This window comes from Pleurodeles waltl, chromosome 9 (genome assembly GCF_031143425.1).
Source record: "Pleurodeles waltl isolate 20211129_DDA chromosome 9, aPleWal1.hap1.20221129, whole genome shotgun sequence".
NCBI lineage: Eukaryota > Metazoa > Chordata > Amphibia > Caudata > Salamandridae > Pleurodeles > Pleurodeles waltl.
The window spans coordinates 1,086,448,631-1,086,471,899 of record NC_090448.1 but is presented as its reverse complement, the minus strand read 5'-3'; the positions used below and the strand labels follow the sequence as shown (position 1 = coordinate 1,086,471,899).

Genomic DNA, 23,269 nt, shown 5'->3' with positions numbered 1-23,269 from the left:
CTTTGGGGTTGCCCTGAACCCCCAACGGTGGGCTACCTTGGACCCAACTTTGAACCCTGTAGGTGGTTTACTTACCTGCAAAACTAACAAACACTTACCCCCCCCAGGAACTGTTGAAAATTGCAATGTGTCTCGTTTTAAAATAGCTTATTGCCATTTTTGTGAAAACTGTACATGCTATTTTTCTGATTCAAAGTTCCTAAGTTACCTAAGTGAAATACCTTTCATTTGAAGTATTGCTTGTAAATCTTGAACCTGTGGTTCTTAAAATAAACTAAGAAAATATATTTTTCTATACAAAAACCTATTGGCCTGGAATTGTCTTTGAGTGTATGTTCCTCATTTATTGCCTGTGTGTGTACAACAAATGCTTAACACTACCCTCTGATAAGCCTACTGCTCGACCACACTACCACAAAATAGAGCATTAGAATTATCTCTTTTTGCCACTATCTTACCTCAAAGGGAACCCTTGGACTCTGTGCATGCTGTTTCTTACTTTGAAATAGTACATACAGAGCCAACTTCCTACAATGTTGTATTATATTTCATATCTCATCCCAGTGGGCTCTATCATAACGAGCTAGTAACGCCTGTGAGTTTGCTATCCTCCATTGGTTTGCCGCTTGGGACGCAACCCTTTTCCCCGCAGGATCAAATTTCCTGCTTTATCAGGTGGGGTTGCATCTCCTGAGGACTGACTACTTGCTCTCTTCCTGGCAGCACCAACCACAATAGAATCAGGTGGTACCTGATGGGTGATATAATCAGGGTCAGAAGGTGCAGGTTTGTAGTTGTTTTATATTCTAGGTGTTATAATGCGTGCTTTCACCGGCTCATTAAAAATCTGATCTGCATGTTTTACCATGTCTTGGAGTATAGGGAGGCATTGGTACCTAGAATGAGTTGAGGATAATGTGTTGAATAAAAAAAATCCTCTTCTGGTAGTTCTGTAGGCATTGTAACCCCATGATAGGCTGCAGCCCTAGCTATGACCTGGTTATATACAGTAGTATCCTCATGTGGGGATGGTTTAGAGGGATAGCTGTCTGGATCATTGCTTGGGATGGGATCAGGGTCATAAAGATCCCATGGATCAACAGTGTCCTGTTGTGAATCATATGAATGAGTTGGCGAATTAATTGGTGTAGGGCTGGTGTGAAGAGAGGTAGGCAGGTGCGGAGAATGAGGAGGAGAGGACTGAGGAGTTGCTGGCTTCTCTTTCTGCTTTGGCACTTTAGCTGGGGGCTGAATAGTGTCCAATTCCTCCTGAAATGCTAGCTTCCTCTTTGTTTTTAAAGGAGGTGCTGTGACAATTCACCCTGTTTCTTTATGGATGTGGATCCTGGATTGCCTCTCATCCATAATTAAGTATTGGTTCTATTTCTGACTCCTCCTCAGAGGTTTTGTGGCTTTCTTTAGGTCTCTTAGAAAGTCCGGGTGCCTCTGTATATGCCGGCTTTTTCGGTTCCGAGGTGTGTTTTTTTGGGATAGGAAAGGTTGAGGAAGGTCTTGGCTCCGAAACAGTTTTTCTTATTTTTGATTCTGAAATTTGGTGTTTACTGGAGTCTGAAACTGAGCTTTTTGTCGACTCCGAGGTTTTCAGCGGGGTGGCCTTTTTCAGTGCCGAAGTGGATGGTCGGTCACCAACAGTCTTTTTTCGGGCAGAGCCATGGGCTTCCGGCAGTGGCGTACCCAAGACCTTTTGTTTTTTCTTTTGAGAGGGTGCAGGGACAGACGTACTCACATGCTGGCCGGCTGTGATGGGTCTGTCTTTCTTAGATTCCTGCTCCGACTCCGAATCTCGGACTGAGACCGCTGTCTGCAGTAGTTCTTCCTCTACGTCGAAATGTTCTCCACTCTTCTAAGCCATTTCGAGCCTTCTTGCTCTTCTGTCTCTTAAAGTCTTTTTCGATCGGAAGGATCGACAAGCCTCGCAGTTTTCCTCCCGATGGTCTGGAGAAAGGCAGATGTTGCAAACCAGATGTTGGTCTGTACATGGTTACTTCGCGTGGCACCTAGGGCAGAATCGGAATGGAGTCCGATCCGTGAGGCTCTCCACGTGGTTGGCCCGAACAGGCCCAAGTTGGGCGCACGCGCCCTGAAGGGCGAACATAGTTTTTTCCCCGACGGTACAGCTGTGTCGATGGAAGAATATTAACCCGATCGATACAATACCAACGAAAATAAAGTTTTGCTAAGTTTTCCGAATCAAAATCACGGAGCGATAGGAAACATGTCAGACCCAGACGGCAGAAAGAAAACAATCTAACAATGGAGTCGATGCTTATGTGCAATGGAACCAAAGAGGAGGAGTCACTCGATCCCGTGACTCAAAAAAGACTTCTTCAAAGAAAAACAACATGTAACACTCCGAGCCCAACACTAGATGGCAGACTAATGCACAGCATGTATATCTGCAGCTACACATGCCATCGAACATATATATATATATATATATATATATATATATATATATATATATATGGAAAATGTCACTTACCCAGTGTATATCTGTTTGTGGCATGAGACGCTGCAGATTCACATGCTGTGCATATCCCGCCATCTAGTGTTGGGCTCGGAGTGTTACAAGTTGTTTTTCTTCGAAGAAGTCTTTTCGAGTCACGAGATCGAGGGACTCTTCCCCTTTCGGCTCCATTGCGCATGGGCGTCGACTCCATCTTAGATTGTTTTCCCCGCAGAGGGTGATGTAGGAGTTGTGTATATAGTAATAGTGCCCATGCAATGGAGTAAGTATGTATGTACATAATGTGACTAACAGTGATATATTTACAGATTTACAAATGTACAAGTTCAATTTTTTTTTTTTTTTTGTTAACTTCGAACGGCTACAGGCTCCCGGGGAGGTGGGAGGGCGCATGTGAATCTGCAGCGTCTCATGCCACAAACAGATGTACACTGGGTAAGTGACATTTTCCGTTCGATGGCATGTGTAGCTGCAGATACACATGCTGTGCATAGACTAGTAAGCAGTTATCTCCCCAAAAGCGGTGGTTTAGCCTGTAGGGGTTGAAGTTGTTTGATATAATGTTCTTAATACTGCTTGTCCTACTGTGGCTTGTTGTGTTGTTAACACATCCACGCAGTAATGCTTGGTAAATGTATGAGGCGTAGACCATGTGGCTGCCTTACAGATTTCAGTTATTGGTATGTTTCCTAGAAAAGCCATGGTGGCACCTTTCTTTCTAGTGGAGTGTGCCTTTGGTGTAAATAGGCAGTTCTCTATTTGCTTTTATATAACAGGTTTGAATACATTTAACTATCCATCTGGCAATGCCTTGTTTGGATATTGGATTCTCTGTATGAGGTTCTGGAAAGAACACTGGGAGTTCCACTGTTTGATTTAAGTGGAACGGTGAAATGACTTTAGGTAAGAATTTTGGATTTGTGCGTAGAACTACTTTATGTTTGTGTATTTGTATAAAGGGTTCTTGTATGGTAAATGCTTGTATTTCACTTACTCTTCTGAGAGATGTGATAGCTATTAGAAAGGCTACTTTCCATGTTAAGTACTGTATCTCACATGAGTGCATGGGTTCAAATGGTGGACCCATGAGTCGTGTTAATACGATGTTGAGGTCCCACGAAGGAACTGGTGGTGTTCTTGGTGGGATAATCCTTTTCAGACCCTCCATAAATGCTTTTATGACTGGGATTCTGAATAATGAAGTTGAATGCGTAATTTGCAGATAAGCCGAAATTGCAGTCAGATGTATTTTACAGGGAGTGCAGAATTATTAGGCAAATGAGTATTTTGACCACATCATCCTCTTTATGCATGTTGTCTTACTCCAAGCTGTATAGGCTCGAAAGCCTACTACCAATTAAGCATATTAGGTGATGTGCATCTCTGTAATGAGAAGGGGTGTGGTCTAATGACATCAACACCCTATATCAGGTGTGCATAATTATTAGGCAACTTAACAAAAAACAAATATATACCCATTTCAATTATTTATTATTACCAGTGAAACCAATATAACATCTCAACATTCACAAATATACATTTCTGACATTCAAAAACAAAACAAAAACAAATCAGTGACCAATATAGCCACCTTTCTTTGCAAGGACACTCAAAAGCCTGCCATCCATGGATTCTGTCAGTGTTTTGATCTGTTCACCATCAACATTGCGTGCAGCAGCAACCACAGCCTCCCAGACACTGTTCAGAGAGGTGTACTGTTTTCCCTCCTTGTAAATCTCACATTTGATGATGGACCACAGGTTCTCAATGGGGTTCAGATCAGGTGAACAAGGAGGCCATGTCATTAGATTTCCTTCTTTTATACCCTTTCTTGCCAGCCACGCTGTGGAGTACTTGGACGCGTGTGATGGAGCATTGTCCTGCATGAAAATCATGTTTTTCTTGAAGGATGCAGACTTCTTCCTGTACCACTGCTTGAAGAAGGTGTCTTCCAGGAACTGGCAGTAGGACTGGGAGTTGAGCTTGACTCCATCCTCAACCCGAAAAGGCCCCACAAGCTCATCTTTGATGATACCAGCCCAAACCAGTACTCCACCTCCACCTTGCTGGCGTCTGAGTCGGACTGGAGCTCTCTGCCCTTTACCAATCCAGCCACGGGCCCATCTATCTGGCCCATCAAGACTCACTCTCATTTCATCAGTCCATAAAACCTTAGAAAAATCAGTCTTGAGATATTTCTTGGTCCAGTCTTGACGTTTCAGCTTGTGTGTCTTGTTCAGTGGTGGTCGTCTTTCAGCCTTTCTTACCTTGGCCATGTCTCTGAGTATTGCACACCTTGTGCTTTTGGGCACTCCAGTGATGTTGCAGCTCTGAAATATGGCCAAACTGGTGGCAAGTGGCATCGTGGCAGCTGCACGCTTGACTTTTCTCAGTTCATGGGCAGTTATTTTGCGCCTTGGTTTTTCCACACGCTTCTTGCGACCCTGTTGACTATTTTGAATGAAACGCTTGATTGTTCGATGATCACGCTTCAGAAGCTTTGCAATTTTAAGAGTGCTGCATCCCTCTGCAAGATATCTCACTATTTTTGACTTTTCTGAGCCTGTCAAGTCCTTCTTTTGACCCATTTTACCAAAGGAAAGGAAGTTGCCTAATAATTATGCACACCTGATATAGGGTGTTGATGTCATTAGACCACACCCCTTCTCATTACAGAGATGCACATCACCTAATATGCTTAATTGGTAGTAGGCTTTCGAGCCTATACAGCTTGGAGTAAGACAACATGCATAAAGAGGATGATGTGGTCAAAATACTCATTTGCCTAATAATTCTGCACTCCCTGTAATGGATGAAAAAGCTAACTTGGACTTTTGTAAGTGTAGTAGGTAGCATTCGATGTTTTTAGCAGATGCGTGTAATGGTTGAATTTGATTATTATGGCAGTAATAAACAAATCTTTTCCACTTATTTGCGTAGCAATGTCTTGTGGTTGGTTTCCTAGCTTTTTTTATGACCTCCATGCATTCTTGTGTAAGGTCCAGGTGTCCGAATTCTAAGATCTCAGGAGCCATATTGCTAGATTGAGCGATGCTGGATTCGGGTGTCTGATCTGTTGTTTGTGTTGAGTTAACAGATCTGGTCTGTTTGGCAGTTTGATATGAGGCACTACTGACAGGTCTAGTAGTTTTGTGTACCAAGGTTGTCGTGCCCAAGTTGGTGCTGTAAGTATAAGTTTGAGTTTGTTTTGACTCAATTTGTTTACTAGATACGGAAGGAGTGGGAGAGGGGGAAAAGCGTATGCAAATATCCCTGACCAACTCATCCATAAGGCATTGCCTTGAGAGTGATCATGTGGGTACCTGGATGCGAAGTTTTGGCATTTTGCGTTTTCTTTTGTTGCAAATAGGTCTATTTGCGGTGTTCCCCATCTTTGGAATTAAGTTTTTAGTATTTGGGGATGAATTTCCCATTCGTGGATCTGTTGGTGATCCCGAGAGAGATTGTCGGCTAGCTGATTTTGAATTCCTGGTATGAACTGCGCTATTAGGCGAATGTGGTTGTGAATCGCCCAATGCCATATCCTTTGGGCTAAGAGACACAATTGTGTCGAGTGTGTCCCTCCCTGTTTGTTCAGATAATACATTGTTGTCATGTTGTCTGTTTTGACAAGAATGTGTTTGTGGGTTATTAGTGGTTGAAATGCTTTCAACGCTAGAAATACTGCTAGTAGTTCTACTTGATTTATATGAAGCTGTCTCTGCTGAGTGTCCCATTGTCCTTGGATGCTGTGTTGGTTGAGGTGTGCTTCCCACACTACCATGGAAGCATCCGTTGTGATCACGTATTGAGGCACTGGGTCTTGGAAAGGCCACCCTTTGTTTAAATTTATAGTATTCCACCATTGAAGCGAGGTGTATGTTTGGCGGTCTATCAACACTAGATCTTGAAGTTGACCCTGTGCTTGTGACCATTGTGATGCTAGTCACTGTTGTAAGGGCCGCATGTGTAATCTTGCGTTTGGGACAATGGCTATGCATGAGGACATCATGCCTAGTAGTTTCATTACTAATTTTACCTGGGACCTTTGGTTTGGGTGCATGGCCTGTATTACGTTTTGGAATGCTTGTACCCTTTGTGGACTTGGAGTGGCAATCCCTTTTTTTGTGTTGATTGTTGCTCCTAAGTACTGTTGTATTTGACACGGCTGTAGGTGTGATTTTTTGTAGTTGTGTGAGAACCCTAGCTTGTGAAGGGTTTCTATAACGTACTTTGTGTGTTGTGAACACCGTTCTTGCGTATTGGTTTTGATTAACCAATCGTCTAGATACAGGAACACATGTATTTGCTGTCTTCTGATATGGGCTGCCACTACAGCAAGGCATTTTGTAAAAACTCTTGGCGCTGTTGTTATTCCGAATGGCAAAACTTTGAACTGGTAATGTACCCCCTTGGATTACAAACCTTAAGTATTTTCTGTGGGAAGGATGTATGGGTATATGGAAATACGCATCCTTGAGGTCTAATGTTGTCATGTAGTCTTGTTGTTTGAGCAATGGGATCACGTCTAGCAGTGTCACCATGTGAAAGTGATCTGATTTGATGTAAAGATTTAAGGTTCTGAGATCTAAGATGGGTCTTAGAGTTTTGTCTTTTTTGGGTATGAGAAAGTACAGGGAGTAAACACCCGTCCCTTTCTGATGATTTGGTACTAGTTCTATTACATCTTTTTGCAACAACGCTTGGACCTCCAGCTGTAATAGATCCATGTGTTTGGACATGTGTGTTTTCGGTGGCACATTTGGAGGGAATTGTAGGAATTCTATGCAATAACCATGTTGGATAATGGCTAGGACTCACGTGTCTGTTATTTCCTCCCAGTTTTGGTAAAAATTGTCTCCCCCCACTGGTGTTATGTGTTGGGGATTTGTGACACTAAAGTCACTGTTTATTTTGCGGGGTCTTGGGACTTTCCTCTAGTTTTATGGAACTGTCCCCCTCTGTATTGTCCCAGAAAACTTCCCCTCTGATACTGGCTCTGGTATGTGGGCCTTGTTTGTGAGGTTGAGGCTTCTGTGCTCTGTCCCCGAAACCCCCCTCTAAACTGTGTTTTTCGAAATGTGCCTCTGCCCTGTGGGGAGTAGAGTGCGCCCATGGCCTTGGCCGTATCTGTGTCCTTTTTAAGTTTCTCGATAGCAGTGTCCACTTCTGGCCCAAACAACTGCTGTCCGTTAAAAGGTATATTCAGCACCGCCTGTTGAATTTCTGGCTTGAATCCTGAGGTGCGTAGCCAAGCGTGACTCCGTATGGTGACCGCTGTATTTACAGTTCTTGCAGCTGTGTCTGCTGCATCCATTGCCGACTGTATCTGGTTATTAGAGATACTCTGGCCTTCTTCCACCACTTGTTGAGCACGCTTTTGGAACTCTTTGGGTAGATGCTCTATGAAGTGTTGCATTATGTCCCAATGAGCTCTATGGTATCTTGATAGCAAGGCCTGTGAATTGGCAATACGCCATTGGTTGGGTGCTTGTGCCGCAACCCTTTTCCCCGCTGCGTTGAACTTGCGACTTTCCTTGTCGGGTGGTGGTGCATCTCCAGAGGTGTGTGAGTTCGCCCTTTTGCGAGCTGCACCTACTACCACTGAGTCCGGTGTTAATTGCTGCGTGATGTACACAGGGTCTGTTGGTGGTGGTTTGTACTTTTTCTTCACCCTTGGAGTGATGGCCCTGCCTTTCACAGGCTCTTGAAATACTTGTCTGGAGTGTTTCAACATTCCCGGTAACATAGGAAGACTCTGGAACTGACTATGTGTGGACGACAGAGTATTAAACAAAAAGTCATCTTCAATTGGTTCTGCGTGCAGGGTGACATTGTGAAATGCGGCTGCTCTGGACACCACCTGTGTGTAAGCAGTACTGTCCTCAGGTGGTGATGGTCTCGCTGGGTAGCAGTCGGGACTGTTATCTGATACAGGCGCATCATAAAGATCCCATGCGTCAGGATCATGTTGGCTCATCCCTGTATGCGTTGGGGACTGCATCATTGGTGGAGTGGCCATTGGTGATGGTTGTGGTGAGCGATGTGGTGATGGTGGTGGAGTTACTTGTCTTGCCACCTTTGCTTGTGGCTGTTTGTCTTTCTCTTGGAAAGCAAGTTTCCTTTTCATTCGGATTGGAGGGAGAGTTCTGATTTTCCCTGTCTTTTTTTGAATGTGGAGCCTTCTCTGTGTGTAATCTGGCTCCCCAGCTTCTAGCTCCTGCCCAAATTTGTGTCCTTGCATTTGTGAGGACAGTCTCTGCTCCTCAGTGTAGGAACTTGGTTTCGGCTCCGAAGCCGGATGTTTCGGTATCGAAACTTTTTCAACCGTCTTTTTCGGCTCCGAAGACACTTTTTTGGCTTTCGGTGTTCCGGTATCTCGGTGCCGATCTTTTTCGGTGCCGGTTTCTCGATGTCGAGATTGCTCTGACCCGGTGTCTCGGTGTCGAGCCTGTTCTGTGCCGGTATCTCGACCGGAGTCGGATGACTTCGACACCTGTGTGCCCTTTTTCGGTGCCGATGGCCGGTCACCTAATTTTCGGGTTAAGCCATGGCCTGCTGGCGGTGGCGTCTCCTGGGCTTTAATGTATTTTCTGTGAGTTTTGGCCAGGGGTGTTTTACTCACGGTTTTCGGCGTCTGTTCGGTTTCGGCCTCGCCCGAGTCCGAATCCGCGATGGAGAAGGTTTCTTCTTCCTCCAAGTCTTGGTGTCCTGACGACGCCATTTGAAGTCTTCTTGCTCTCCGGTCTCTTAGCGTTTTCCTCGACCGAAACGCTGGACAGGCCTCGCAGGTATCCTCTTTGTGTTCGGGAGACAAACACAAATTACAGACCAGATGCTGATCTGTGTAAGATACTTGTTGTGGCATTCGGGGCAGAAGCAGAATGGGGTCCGTTCCATTAGCCTTGAAGACGCACGCGGTCGGGCTCTTCAAAATTCGGTGTCGATCTGCGTTAACTTACCCGATAACGAACGTAAACAATACTGTCAAATTTTCCGAGATTTTAACTAACTTTCCGAACCGAAACACGGAGCGAAGAGGAACACGTCCGAACCTGATGGAGGAAAGAAAACAATCTAAGATGGAGTCGACGCCCATGCGCAATGGAGCCGAAAGGGGAGGAGTCCCTTGATCTTGTGACTCGAAAAGACTTCTTCGAAGAATAACAACTTGTAACACTCCGAGCCCAACACTAGATGGCGGGATATGCACAGCATGTGTATCTGCAGCTACACATGCCATCGAACATATATATATATATATATGCACACACACACACACACACACACACACACACACACACAATTGAACGTTTCTAGTGGTGCTGGAGGCAGTGTGAATTTGCTCTTGAATGAAGTTGGCCTTGAAAGAGAGAATCAACTGTTTATACTCTCTTGTAAAAGTTTTTTGGCAGGTGCAGACAATAGGCAAGTGATTTTCTGTATGACTTTTATGTACTGCATAGTTTTCTTTTTGCTTATGAAGAACTATCCTAAACAAGTTTGTAGCAGCTATTATTCGATCCCAAAGTTGTTTTGCTTTCTAAACTCTGTCACCAAATCCAATCATGTAGGGTTGGAAATAGAGCTACTGTAAAGATGCACCGTCTTCAGCTGTAGAAGATCAGGTAAATATACTGTGATATCCCGCATGTTGGAGGAACACAACTGGAGTCTCTCTCGCCCTGCTCAAGTACCTAGTAATATACCGGGTGCCTATAATGGTTACCTTGCTGGATTCAAGAGGAATAATGATTCTGTCCAGGATCCTGGCACTGCCAAGCATAAAGGGAAATTGTACTGCTTGAATAGATTCTTGCCTTGGCAGTTTACATACAGGAGTCCTGTATTCTGATGTGGTTGCCAGGTCTGTGCTGGTGGTGCTAATGGAGATGTATTATATCAGTGTACTAATCTGTAGCAAATGTGCGAATGTCTCAAAGCTCTGTTGGTGTATTAGAAACGTTTTTAAGATACATTTTTGAAAAATTTATTTGGGAATCCTCTTTTTTTTTAATCTAAGAAAATCTGATGGGATGAAGCAGTCTGATCGAACTAAATAATCATGAATGTAATCATTCACAGTAAATAGTGCAAGTTCAAAGAAACAAAGAAAAGCATTCCTTAGTATTTAAAATCAATTTGCATGTTCAGCAACAGAAAAAGCTAGTCCAATCTAGTCCCTAAAAACCAATGATGAATGATAAAATTATACATTTTCAAAAAATTAAGCCCAATGCAGTTACATTAAATGGGAGAAGGGCTGACATTCAGGAAAAACATGAACTCACCTGAATCAGCCCGGATGCATTTGAATCAGGTGCATGCATATTGGCAACCAACCTGCCAGCAGGAGATAGCCCAGAGTAAAAAGGTAGCCCTTTACAACCAGGAGACTTTTTTGGAAGAATGTCTGAAGTCTCGTCATGAGGAAATTCTGCAGTTTCAGCTTTGATATCTGAATTCTCGAGTTCAGACATTTCATCTTCCTCATCCTTCTCCTGATATGACGGCATTGATATTTTCACCCTCGATGAGACAAATGGAGGCTGTTTTTCATCACGGTTCTTGCTCTCTGATGCCAGTTCAACAATAAAGTTCCCCACCTTCAGAGAGCGTGGCATATTACTTTTGATTTGCTGAGATAGGATGTTCAAGATGGTGTTGCGATCCTCTTCCCAGTTGCAGTCCGATATGATCTCTATGAGCTTAGTAGGCCCACCAGAGGTGATTTTATGAACACGTGAGGTAGAAATATTAGTCTTACTGTGGGCCAGCCTCCAGCTTTTGTCTGTGAAAAGTAACAAAACAGAATCTGATAGGAAAAAGCTAATTCTTGTAGATGAAAGGGTTTCTTAAATATACAACATACAAATACCTAGCAATAAGAGAAGGAAATATATTTCAGTTAAGAAAAAAGGTGGCAGAACCCATAATTGCCAGTGTGTTGAGACTGGCAGGGAGATACCCACGTGGAGGATGGTAATGTACATGTTCAGCCCTTATGTACAGCATGCACTAGCTCACACATGCAAGGAAAAGGGAGCAGCATGTAAGACAACAAACTTCCATTTTCTAAAATAAATAATAAAAACAAAAATTGAAAAAAACCACAACTGAAAAAATTAAATCACATAAAATCCTCGTTACTCCACACACTGGGCCATGTCAAACATTCACTACATTTTCCGTATGACTCAACCCACAATAATCTAAACAGGTCTCCATTACAATGCCAAATCAGACAAATAGAAGACACTGTATACGTCTGTGACAAGTGGAGACAACATCATATCCCCACCTTACAATGCCTTCTTATAACTCTATATCAGAACAGTAACAACAGGACAACAATTATTTAGTGAATTCTAAATCAACTCTCAAGCACTGGGAGCAACAGCCATCCCTTAAACCTAGCGGTATTGGATTTGATGGTTAACAAGTGCTGGAAGCAACAGCCATTACTTAAACCTGGTGGTCTTTGATTTGACAGTAAACCATTTTCTCCAAGTAGCTGCTATAGGCATCAGCATACAACAGTAGCTCAAAGAAATTGCCAACCCATCCTGGGACAGGCAAGAAGCATCACCTAGGATACAGTAAGAAGTAACACTACTGCAGAAGGAAATTCAGATTAGTTGAAGAATCCAGAAGAATGGGCAAACATCACAATGGCAAAAAAATGAAGGTTAAGGGCAAGAAGCACACTATCAAAAAAAACCTTGAAGCGTTATAATGCACAAGGTAAAGATCAGCCATGCATATATATATCTGCAACTGCTTTGGAAATTAAACAAGGTTCCCTGGAAGTGAAGAAATACATAGTGGTTTGGATAAGATCATTAGAACAGCATGAGAGGGCAGCCATAATGAATTGGATCTTGGGACAAACAGTCAATCAATCAATTAGTGTTCTGGAGCTACAAGATTTGCTATCGTACTGACACAACTATTGACAGGCCAATTTACAAAGCCAAGTCTTAATATTATGTTTAAATGAAAGTACATCCTTCGTAGGCCGAAGAAAATAAGGAAATGCATTCCAGTCCCTGGCGGCCAAATAGGAGAAGGCGGTACCAACCCATCTCTGCCTTTTTATTTGAGGAAACACTGCCATCAGAGCATCAGATGAACAAAGGGTTCTTGTCGGCTGTTAAGAGATGAACGAGTTACTTACCTTCGGTAACGACTTTTCTGGTGGATACATTAGCTACCTGTGGATTCCTCACCTAATGAATACTCCCATGGCGCCAGCATTCAACGGAAATCTTCTTCCTAGCTTCTGCACGTCGACGAGGACGTCACATTAGCCCACGCGACGCCGTCTGACGTCATACAGGCAATAAAAGGTCCTCGCCGACGTGCCGACGTCAGTACCAACATTTTTTACGTGCATGAGAACAATAACCCAATGCAATGAAAGATCAAGGCAACATCTCATAACATTGTAAAGTACACAACATTGCAATAAAATGGCTATAGATTTAATATAACTCTCTTTATATACACAAAGAAATATATATATACAAGTATCCATATATACAAAATCTATAGCAGTCCTAAAGACCAAGAGGAGCACACTCAAGGATTACTTGGTAAGACCAAAAAGGCAACAGGGAGGCGGGTGGGACCGTGAGGAATCCACAGGTAGCTAATGTATCCACCAGAAAAATCGTTACCGAAGGTAAGTAACTCGTTCTTCTGATGGATACAACTACCTGTGGATTCCTCACCTAATGAAGAGTCCCAAAGCAGTACCACGCCCGGTGGTGGGTGCCTAAATGGTCAAACCAAGAAATCCTGCAGCACTGACCGTGCAAAATGGCCGTCCCTTCTGACCTCAGAGTCCAAGCAGTAGTGCTTCGCAAAAGTGTGAAGGGAAGACCAAGTTGCGGCCTTGCAGATGTCGACCACAGGAACACCCCTAGCCAAGGCCGAAATGGCCGACCTAGCCCTGGTGGAATGAGCTCTAATACCATCAGGAGGATCCTTCTTTCCTAAAGAGTAACAGATTTTAATGCAAAGAACAACCCACCTGGAGAGTGTTCTCTTATGGACTGCCTTTCCTCTCCTCTTGCCCACGTATCCGATAAACAGCTGGTCCTCCAGCCTGAAATCCTTTGTTCTGTCAATGTAGAAGCTTAACGCCCTCTTTGGGTCCAAGCGATGTAGTCTCTCTTCCTCCTTTGAAGGATGAGGCGGAGGATAGAACGTGGACAAAGTGATTGTATGGGCCAAATGGAAGGGTGAAACAACCTCCGGAAGGAAAGCAGCCTTGGTCCTCAACACCACCTTATCCCTATAAAAAGTTGTATAAGGGGGTTTTACTGATAAAGCCTGCAACTCACTCACTCTCCTTGCAGATGTTATGGCCCCAGGAAAACTGTTTTAATAACTAAGTACCTTAAGGGGCAAGAATGCATAGGCTCAAAAGGGGACCCCATAAGGAAAGTCAGGACCAAGGACAAATCCCATTGAGGCATAACGAATGGTTTTGGAGGATATTTATTTAGAAGACCCTTCAAGAATATAAGAACAATAGGAGATTTAAATAGCGATGGTTGGTCTGGAAGACAAATGAAGGCTGACAAGGCAGACAAGTAACCTTTAAAAGTAGCCACTGCACAACCTTTCTGCGCTAGAGACAAAGCAAAAGAGAAAACATCTGACAAATGAGCACGTAAGGGATCAATCTGTCTCTCTCCACACCATCCCACAAATTTAGACCACCTATTAGCATAGATAGTTTTAGTGGAGTGTCGCCTGGCCGCTAAGATAACATCCACTACATCAGGCGGGAGAGAGAAGGAACTCAGGTTGCCCCGCTCAATCTACAGGCATGAAGGTGCAGACTCTGGAGGTTGGGGTGTAAAACCTGCCCCTGCGACTGCGAGAGGAGGTCTGCCCTGAGAGGGAGACGGAGCGGAGGGCACAGTGAGAGTTGGAGAAGATCGGAATACCACACCCTCCTTGGCCAATCCGGAGCTATTAAGATTACTAGAGCCCGGTCTTGGCGAATTTTCCTCAATACTTGAGGCTCCCCTGGTGCGGGCCCTACCCCGAAGTCGAGGATCGGCGCCGATCTCCGGATCTATCCGACGCCATGTCCGGCGCCACAGGCAACTTCGACGCCGAGGCAGGAGCCGGACGAAGAGAGGCGCGTCTTGGAGTTTCCGATGGTCCTGTCGGAGTCACTGGTCGAAACCCCGAAGTCGACGGGATGGAAACCTCCGGGGCCGAAATCTCTGGAGCCGCCGGAGCGGACACCGGAGCCGACACCGGCGCCGAGCCCACATTCCCTAAAGGGAGAAAGGGCATAAAGGGTCCCGGGCGTAGCGGCGCCGGAGCACCTAAGGTGAAAGCCAACGGCCCGAAGGACCAGCTAAAGCACCGCCTGGAGCCATCTGCTGAAAGATGGTATACATTGCATTAAAAAATGCAGTATTATCGGCTCCAGGGGCAGGAAAAGCCGGAAACTGGGGTGCCTGGATCGAAGGCGACCCCGACGCCAGCCTCGACGTCTGTGACGCCGGAGAGAACACCTGAGGCTGCGTCACTTCCACCACTGAAGAAGTCTGCCCAGGCGAAGTCGGCGAAGCCAGAGAAGGCAACGGCGTCGACGGATGTGGTGTGACCGTGGGACTGACCTCCCAAGTCTTTCGACGCCGAGCCGAAGGCGACCTCGAACGAGACTCCTTGCTAGAATGGTGCCGTGATTCCCTACGGCGCCGGGAGTCTCGATGACGCCGATGAGACCTCGGCGAGGAAGACTTCCTATGATGCTTCTTCTCCTTCCTTTTTGACTTCGCCATGAAGAGTTTAGCCTCTCGTTCTTTTAGGGCTTTCGGATTCATGTGTTGGCATGAATCACATGTTGCGAAGTCGTGGTCGGAGCTTAAGCACCATAAACAGTCGGAATGAGGGTCAGTAACAGACATCTTGACCCCACACTCCCGACAGGGCTTGAAACCCGACTTCCTCTGAGACATAATAACCACAGAGAAAAAATCAAGTAGCAGAAAAATACACTAACTTCGAAAGCAACAGTAGCTCCCTCGAAGATAACAGTTTCGAATGCATGGAAAAAATGGAACTGACGTCGGCGAGGACCTCTTATTTATTGCCTGTATGACGTCAGACGGCGTCGCGTGGGCTAATGTGACGTCCTCGTCGACGTGCAGAAGCTAGGAAGAAGATTTCCGTCTAATGCTGCCGCCATGGGAGTATTCATTAGGTGAGGAATCCACAGGTAGTTGTATCCATCAGAAAATTCGGTTTGCCAACTACTGCGGACCAGTTTGATAGAAAGCTCTGTGCGCCTTTAGAAGCCACTTGAATCAAACTTGCTCCTTGATAGTAACCAGTGCAGCTTCTTCAAATGGGGACGAATGTGATCACTTCTGGGAGTTTCACCAGAAGCTGTGCCGCAGCATTCAGTACCAGCTGGAGTCTCCCAAGTTGATAAGCTGGAAGACCCCAATAGAAAGAGTTGACATTGTCAAGCAGAGAGCTGATAAGGGCCTCTTTCACCATTTTCTGATGCTGCAATGCAAGCAGATAAACACATTTCTTCAGATATTTTAAAAATCCTAAACAGGACTCTACAACTCCAGCAACCTATGGACAAAAAGAGGCTGAACTGCTAAACTTCACCCCCAAATTACTTGTGATGGTAGCTAGAGCAGGCAGTGGCGGACAAAGCTAGGCCAGCATTCACCATCCCAAGTGGGAGATGGTAGGACAAATAGCACAATTTCTATTTTGCTTGCAGTGCACTGTCGGTTGTTGAAGTACATCTACTGAAATACCGCTGTTATCAGGCCTTGAATTTACAAAAGACACTAGGTAAGTTTTTTATGAAAAGTAAGGAGAATCTGAGTGTCATCGACGTAGGACACAATTAGTACACCGAAGGAGTCTACAAGTACAGCCAAAGGTGTCATATGTATATTAAACAATGTTGGACTCAGAGCAGAGCCATGAGGGACACCAAGTCCTAGAGGCTTAGGATCCGAAACGTTTAGGTTTATCAAAAAAGATTAGCTTCGACCAGACAAAAACAATAGAAACCAAATTAAAGCGGCTCTGCAACAGCAATACTTACTAGTTGCTGCTAGATAATGATCAAAAGCTGTGAATCGATCGAAGAGTAGCACCACCACCAGTTTCCACTGATTTACCGGCAGCTTAATGGTATCCGTGACCTCCACCAAGGTGGATTCAGTGCTTAAGCCAGGGCAGAAGCCAGACTGAGAAGGATGCAGTAACTGGAATTGTTCTAAATAACCAGACAGTTGGCAATTGATCAACCTCTCCAGTATCTTTGCAAACGCCAGTAGCAAGGAAATTGGTCTGAAGTTTGCCAAAATGATTTGGCCTGTTTCCAGCAGCTAAGCACCACTGCAGACTTGATGGAAGACTCCGAGCCCAACACTAGATGTTGGAAGAGATATGCATAACATGTATCTGCAGCTACACATGCCATCGAATATATATGGAAAATGTCACTTACCCAGTGTACATCTGTTCATGGCATGAGACGCTGCAGATTCACATGCTGTGCATTATCCTGCCATCTAGTGTTGGGCTCGGAGTGTTACAAGTTTTTTTCTTCGAAGAAGTCTTTTCGAGTCACGAGAACGAGGGACTCCTCCCCTTTCGGCTCCATTGCGCATGGGCGTCAACTCCATCTTAGATTGTTTTCCCCGCAGAGGGTGAGGTAGGAGTTGTGTATATAGTAATAGTGCCCATGCAATGGAGTATGTATGTACATAATGTGTATAAAAGTGATTTATATATTTACAAATTTACAAGTTTATTTTTCTCAACTTATAACGGCTACAGGCTCCGGGGAGGTGGGAGGGCGCATGTGAATCTGCAGCGTCTCATGCCACGAACCGATGTACAATGGGTAAGTGACATTTTCCGTTCAATGGCATGTGTAGCTGCAGATACGCATGCTGTGCATAGACTAGTAAGCAGTTATCTCCCCAAAAGCGGTGGTTTAGCCTGTAGGAGTTGAAGTTGTTTGAAATAATGTTCTTAATACTGCCTGTCCTATGTGGCTTGTTGTGTTGTTAACACATCCACACAGTAATGTTTAGTGAATGTATGAGGCGTAGACCATGTGGCTGCCTTACAGATTTCTGTCATTGGTATATTTCCTAGAAAGGCCATGGTGGCGCCTTTCTTTCTAGTGGAGTGTGCCTTTGGTGTAATAGGCAGTTCTCTCCTTGCTTTAATATAACAGGTTTGAATACACTTGACTATCCATCTGGCAATGCCTTGTTTGGATATTGGATTTCCTGCATGAGGTTTTTGAAAAGCTACAAACAATTGTTTTGTTTTGCGAAATTGTTTGGTTCTGTCAATGTAATACATTAGTGCTCTCTTTATGTCTAATGTATGTAATGCTCTTTCAGCTACTGAGTCTGGTTTTGGAAAAAATACTGGGAGTTCCACTGTTTGATTTAAGTGGAACAGTGATATAACTTTTGGTAAAAAAATTGGATTTCTGCGAGGAACCACTTTATGTTTGTGTATTTGTATAAAGGGTTCCTGTATGGTAAATGCTTGTATTTCACTTACTCTTTTAAGAGATGTGATAGCTATTAAGAAGGCTACTTTCCATGTTAAGTATTGCATTTCACAAGAGTGCATGGGTTCAAATGATGGACCCATGAGTCGTGTTAATAAAATATTGAGGTTCCACGAAGGAACTGGTGGTGTTCTTGGGGGAATGATTCTTTTTAGACCCTCCATAAATGCTTTTATGACTGGGATTCTAAGAGTGATGTTGAATGTGTAATTTGTAGATAGGCAGAAATTGCTGTGAGATGTATTTTAATGGATGAAAAGGCTAACTTAGACTTTTTGTAAGTGTAGTAAGTAGCTTACAATGTTTTTCGTGGACGCGTGTAATGGTTGAATTTGATTATTATGACAGTAATAAACAAATTGTTTCCATTTATTTGTGTAGCAATGTCTTGTAGTAGGTTTCCTAGCCTGTTTAATGGCCTCCATACATTCTTCTGTAAGGTCTAGATGTCCAAATTCTAAGACTTCAGGAGCCAGATTGCTAGATTGAGCGATGTTGGATTCGGATGTCTGATCTGTTGTTTGTGTTGAGTTAACATATCTGGTCTGTTTGGTAGCTTGATATGAGGTACTACTGACAGGTCTAGTAGTGGTGTGTACCATGGTTGGCGTGCCCAAGTTGGTGCTACTAGTATTAGTTTGAGTTTGTTTTGACTCAATTTGTTTACTAGATACGGAAGGAGTGGTAGAGGGGGAAAAGCGTAAGCAAATATCCCTGACCAACTCACCCATAAACGCATTGCCCTTAGACAAAGGGTGTGGGTACCTGGATGCGAAGTTTTGGCATTTTGCGTTTTCTTTTGTTGTGAACAGGTCTATTTGCGGTGTTCCCCAGTTTTGGAAGAAGGTTTGCAGTATCTGGGGATGAAGTTCCCATTCGTGGATCTGTTGGGGATCTCGACTGAGATTGTCAGCCAACTGGTTCTGAATTCCTGGGATGTATTGCGCTATTAGGCGAATGTGACTGTAAACCGCCCAATGCCAAATCTTTTGTGCTAAGAGACACAGCTGTGATGAGTGTGTCCCTCCCTGTTTGTTTAGGTAATACATTATTGTCATGTCGTCTGTTTTGACAAGAATGTGTTTGTGGGCTATTAACGGTTGAAATGCTTTCAATGCTAGAAACACTGCTAGTAGTTCTAACTGATTTATATGAAGTTGTTTTTGCTGAGTGTCCCATTGTCCCTGGATGCTGTGTTGGTTGAGGTGTGCTCCCCACCCTACCATGGAAGCATCTGTGGTGATCACGTATTGAGGCACTGGGTCTTGGAAAGGCCGCCCTTGGTTTAAATTTATAGGATTCCACCATTGAAGCGAGGTGTGTGTTTGGCGGTCTATCAACACTAGATCTTGAAGTTGACCCTGTGCTTGTGTCCATTGTGTTGCTAGGCACTGCTGTAAGGGCCGCATGTGTAATCTTGCGTTTGGGACAATGGCTATGCATGAAGATATCATGCCTAGAAGTTTTATCACTAACTTTACTTGATACAGTTGGTTTGGGTGCATGCTTTGTATTACATTTTGGAATGCTTGTACCCTTTGTGGACTTGGAGTGGCAATCCCTTTTTTTGTGTTGATTGTTGCTCCTAAGTATTGTTGTATTTGACACGGTTGTAAGTGTGATTTTAGATAGTTTATTGAGAACCCTAGTTTGTGAAGGGTTTCTATGACAAATTTTGTGTGTTGGCTTTTATTAACCAATCGTCTAGATACGGGAAGACGTGTATGTGCTGTCTTCTGATATGTGCGGCTACTACTGCAAGGCATTTTGTAAATACCCTTGGTGCTGTTGTTATCCCGAATGTAACACTTTGAATTGGTAATGTACTCCTTGGATGACAAACCTTAAGTATTTCCTGTGTGAAGGATGTATGGGTATATGGAAGTAAGCATCCTTGAGGTCTAATGTTGACATGTAGTCTTGTTGTTTGAGCAAGGGAATCACTTCTTGAAGTGTTACCATGTGAAAGTGATCTGATTTGATGTAAAGATTTAGTGTTCTGAGATCTAAGATGGGTCTCAGTGTTTTGTCCTTTTTTGGTATTAGAAAATACAGGGAATAAACACCTGTTCCTTTCTGACGGTTGGGTATCAGTTCTATTGCCTCTTTCTGTAACCACGCTTGGACTTCTAGTTGTAATAGATCCAAGTGCTGTTTGGACATGTTGTGTGCTTTTGGAGGCACATTTGGTGGTAATTGTAGGAATTCTATGCAATAACCATGTTGGATAATGGCTAGGACCGACGAGTCTGTAGTTATTTCTTCCCAATTTTTGTAATAATCTGCGAGTCTCCCCACCACTGGTGTTATGTGTTGGGGATTTGTGACATTGAAGTCACTGTTTAGTTTGTGGGTTTTTTTGGCTTTGGAATTTCCCTCATGTTTTAGGGAACTGTCCACCTCTATATTGTCCCCGAAAGCCTCCTCTTTGGTACTGGCCCTGGTATGTGGGTCTGGCCTGTGAGGTTGAAGGTTCTGTGCTTTGGGCTCGAAACCCCCCTCTAAAGTGTGGCTTCCTAAAGGTGCCTCTGCTGTGTGGTGAGTAGAGCGCGCCCATGGCTTTGGCCATGTCAGTGTCCTTCTTTAGCTTCTCTATAGCTGTGTCCACCTCCGGCCCAGACAACTGTTGTCTATTAAAAGGCATATTAAGCACAGCCTGCTGGATCTCTGGCTTAAATCCGGAGGTGCGTAGCCATGCGTGTCTCCGAATAGTGACCGCTGTGTTTACTGTTCTGGCGGCTGTGTCCGCTGCGTCCATGGCCGATCGTATCTGGTTGTTGGAGATACTTTGGCCCTCCTCCACCAATTGCTGTGCACGTTTTGGAAACTCTTTGGGAAGATGTTCAATAAAATGCTGCATTTCGTCCCAATGAGCCCTCTCATATCTTGCCAATAAAGCCTGTGAATTGGCAATGCGCCATTGATTGGCTGCCTGTGCTGCAACCCTTTTCCCCGCTGCATCAAACTTTCGACTTTCTTTGTCGGGTGGTGGTGCATCCCCAGAAGTCTGTGAGTTTGCTCTTTTCCGTGCTGCGCCTACTACCACTGAGTCAGGTGTTAGTTGTTGAGTGATGTACACCGGGTCTGTAGGGGGAGGTTTGTACTTCTTCTCCACCCTAGGTGTGATGGCTCTGCCTTTGACGGGGTCTTGAAACACTTGTTTTGCGTGTTTTAACATCCCTGGTAACATCGGCAAACTCTGGTATTGGCTATGTGTTGATGACAGAGTATTGAATAAAAAGTCATCCTCAATAGGTTCAGCATGCAGTGCTACATTGTGAAAAGTAGCTGCTCTGGACACCACCTGCATGTAAGCAGTACTGTCTTCTGGTGGTGATGGTCTTGCCGGGTAGCAATCCGGACTATTGTCAGATACTGGTGCATCATATAGATCCCATGCATCTGGGTCATCCTGGCTCATCCCTGTGTGCGTTGGAGATTGCATCATTGGGGGTGTTGCAATCGGGGACAGTTGCGGTGAGTGCTGTGGCGATGGCTGTGGCGAAAAACGTGGTGGAGTTTTTTCTTTAGCCACTTTTGCTTTTGGCTGTTTTTCTGTTTCTTGGAAAGCGAGTTTCCGTTTCATTTTAATAGGGGGAAGAGTTCTTATTTTCCCTGTGTCCTTCTGAATATGGAGCCTTCTTTGTGTATAGTCTGGCTCTCCCATCTCTAATTCTTGTACAATTTTATGGCCTTGTAGTTGTGATCAAAGGCCTTGTTCTTCGGAATAGGAGTTCTGTTTCGGCTCCGAGGCTGGGTGTTTCGGCACCAAAACTTTTTCCGCAGCCTTTTTCGGCTCCGAAGCCACCTTTTTCGGTTTCGGGGTGCCGATTTCTCGGTGCCGACTTTGGTCGGAGCCGGTATCTCGGTGTTGAGTTAGGTCACAGCCAGTATCTCGACCGGAGTCGGATGTCTTCGACACGTGTGTGCCCTTTTTCGGTGCTGATGGTTGGTCACCGTGTTTACGGGTTAAGCCATGGCCTGCCGGCGGTGGCGTCCCCTGGGCTTTCATTATTTTTGTGTGAGTTTTGGCCGGGGCAGTTTTACTCCCGGTTTTCGCCGGCTGCTCACTTTCGGCCTCGTCCGAGTCCGAATCAGGAATAGAGAAAGTCTTCTCTTCTTTGACGTCGTGGTGTCCTGACGGCGTCGACGCCATTTGAAGCCTTTGAGCTCTCCGGTCCCGTAGCGTTTTCTTCTACCGAAATGCCCGACAGGCCTCGCAGGTATCCTCTTTGTGTTCGGGGGACAAACACAAATTACAGACCAAATGCTGGTCTGTATAAGGATACTTATTGTGGCATTCGGGGCAGAAGCGGAAGGGGGTCCGTTCCATGAGCCTTGAAGACTCACATGGTCGGGCCGACCAGGCCCCGCCGGACAATGGAAGCCCCGAAGGGCTACCGGAGCTCTTCTTTTATTCAGTGTCGATCTGCTATTACTAACCCGATACCGAACGCAAACAATACCGTTAAATTTTCTGAGATTTAACTAACTTTCCGAACCGAAACACAGAGCGAAGAGGAACACGTCCGAACCCTATGGCGGAAAGAAAACAATCTAAGATGGAGTTGACGCCCATGCGCAATGGAGCCGAAAGGGGAGGAGTCCGTCGATCTCGTGACCCGAAAAGACTTCTTCGAAGAAAAACAACTTGTAACACTCCGAGCCCAACACTAGATGGCAGGATAATGCACAGCATGTGTATCTGCAGCTACACATGCCATTGAACATATATATATATATATATATATCCACATGAAAAATGTCACTTACCCAGTGTACATCTGCTCGTGGCATGTAGTGCTGCAGATTCGCATCCTATGCATTATTCCGCAATCTAGTGTTGGACTCGGAGTGTTACAAGTTGTTTTTCTTCGAAGAAGTCTTTTTGAAGTCACAGGATCAAGTGAATCCTCCTCCTCTCGGTCATACTGCTCATGGGCATAGACTCCATTGTTAGATTGTTTTCCAGCAAAAGGGTGTGGAAAGGAGCGATAGAGTGTAAGAATATAAATGTTCTATAAAAATAGTAAGTAAAAGTAGATGTCCACGCTAATGTAAATGTATATACATATGTACAAATAATGAAAATGCAAGGACTACAGGCTTCAAGGGAGGATGCATATGAATCTGCAGCACTAGCACTACATGCCACGAAGAGATGTACACTGGGGTAAGTGACA

At 44.5% G+C, this 23,269-nt stretch overlaps 1 protein-coding gene across 4 annotated transcripts in view; it reads right to left on the bottom strand.

Moving 5' to 3' along the window:
• Positions 1-23,269, bottom strand: part of MGA (MAX dimerization protein MGA) — a 782,199-nt gene that overhangs the window by 310,638 nt on the left and 448,292 nt on the right. For all 4 annotated transcript variants that reach the window (XM_069208766.1, XM_069208765.1, XM_069208763.1 and 1 more), the window contains exon 13: positions 10,780-11,279. In XM_069208766.1, coding sequence (XP_069064867.1) covers positions 10,780-11,279 — 500 coding nt within the window. The remainder of the gene's footprint in view (positions 1-10,779; positions 11,280-23,269) is intronic.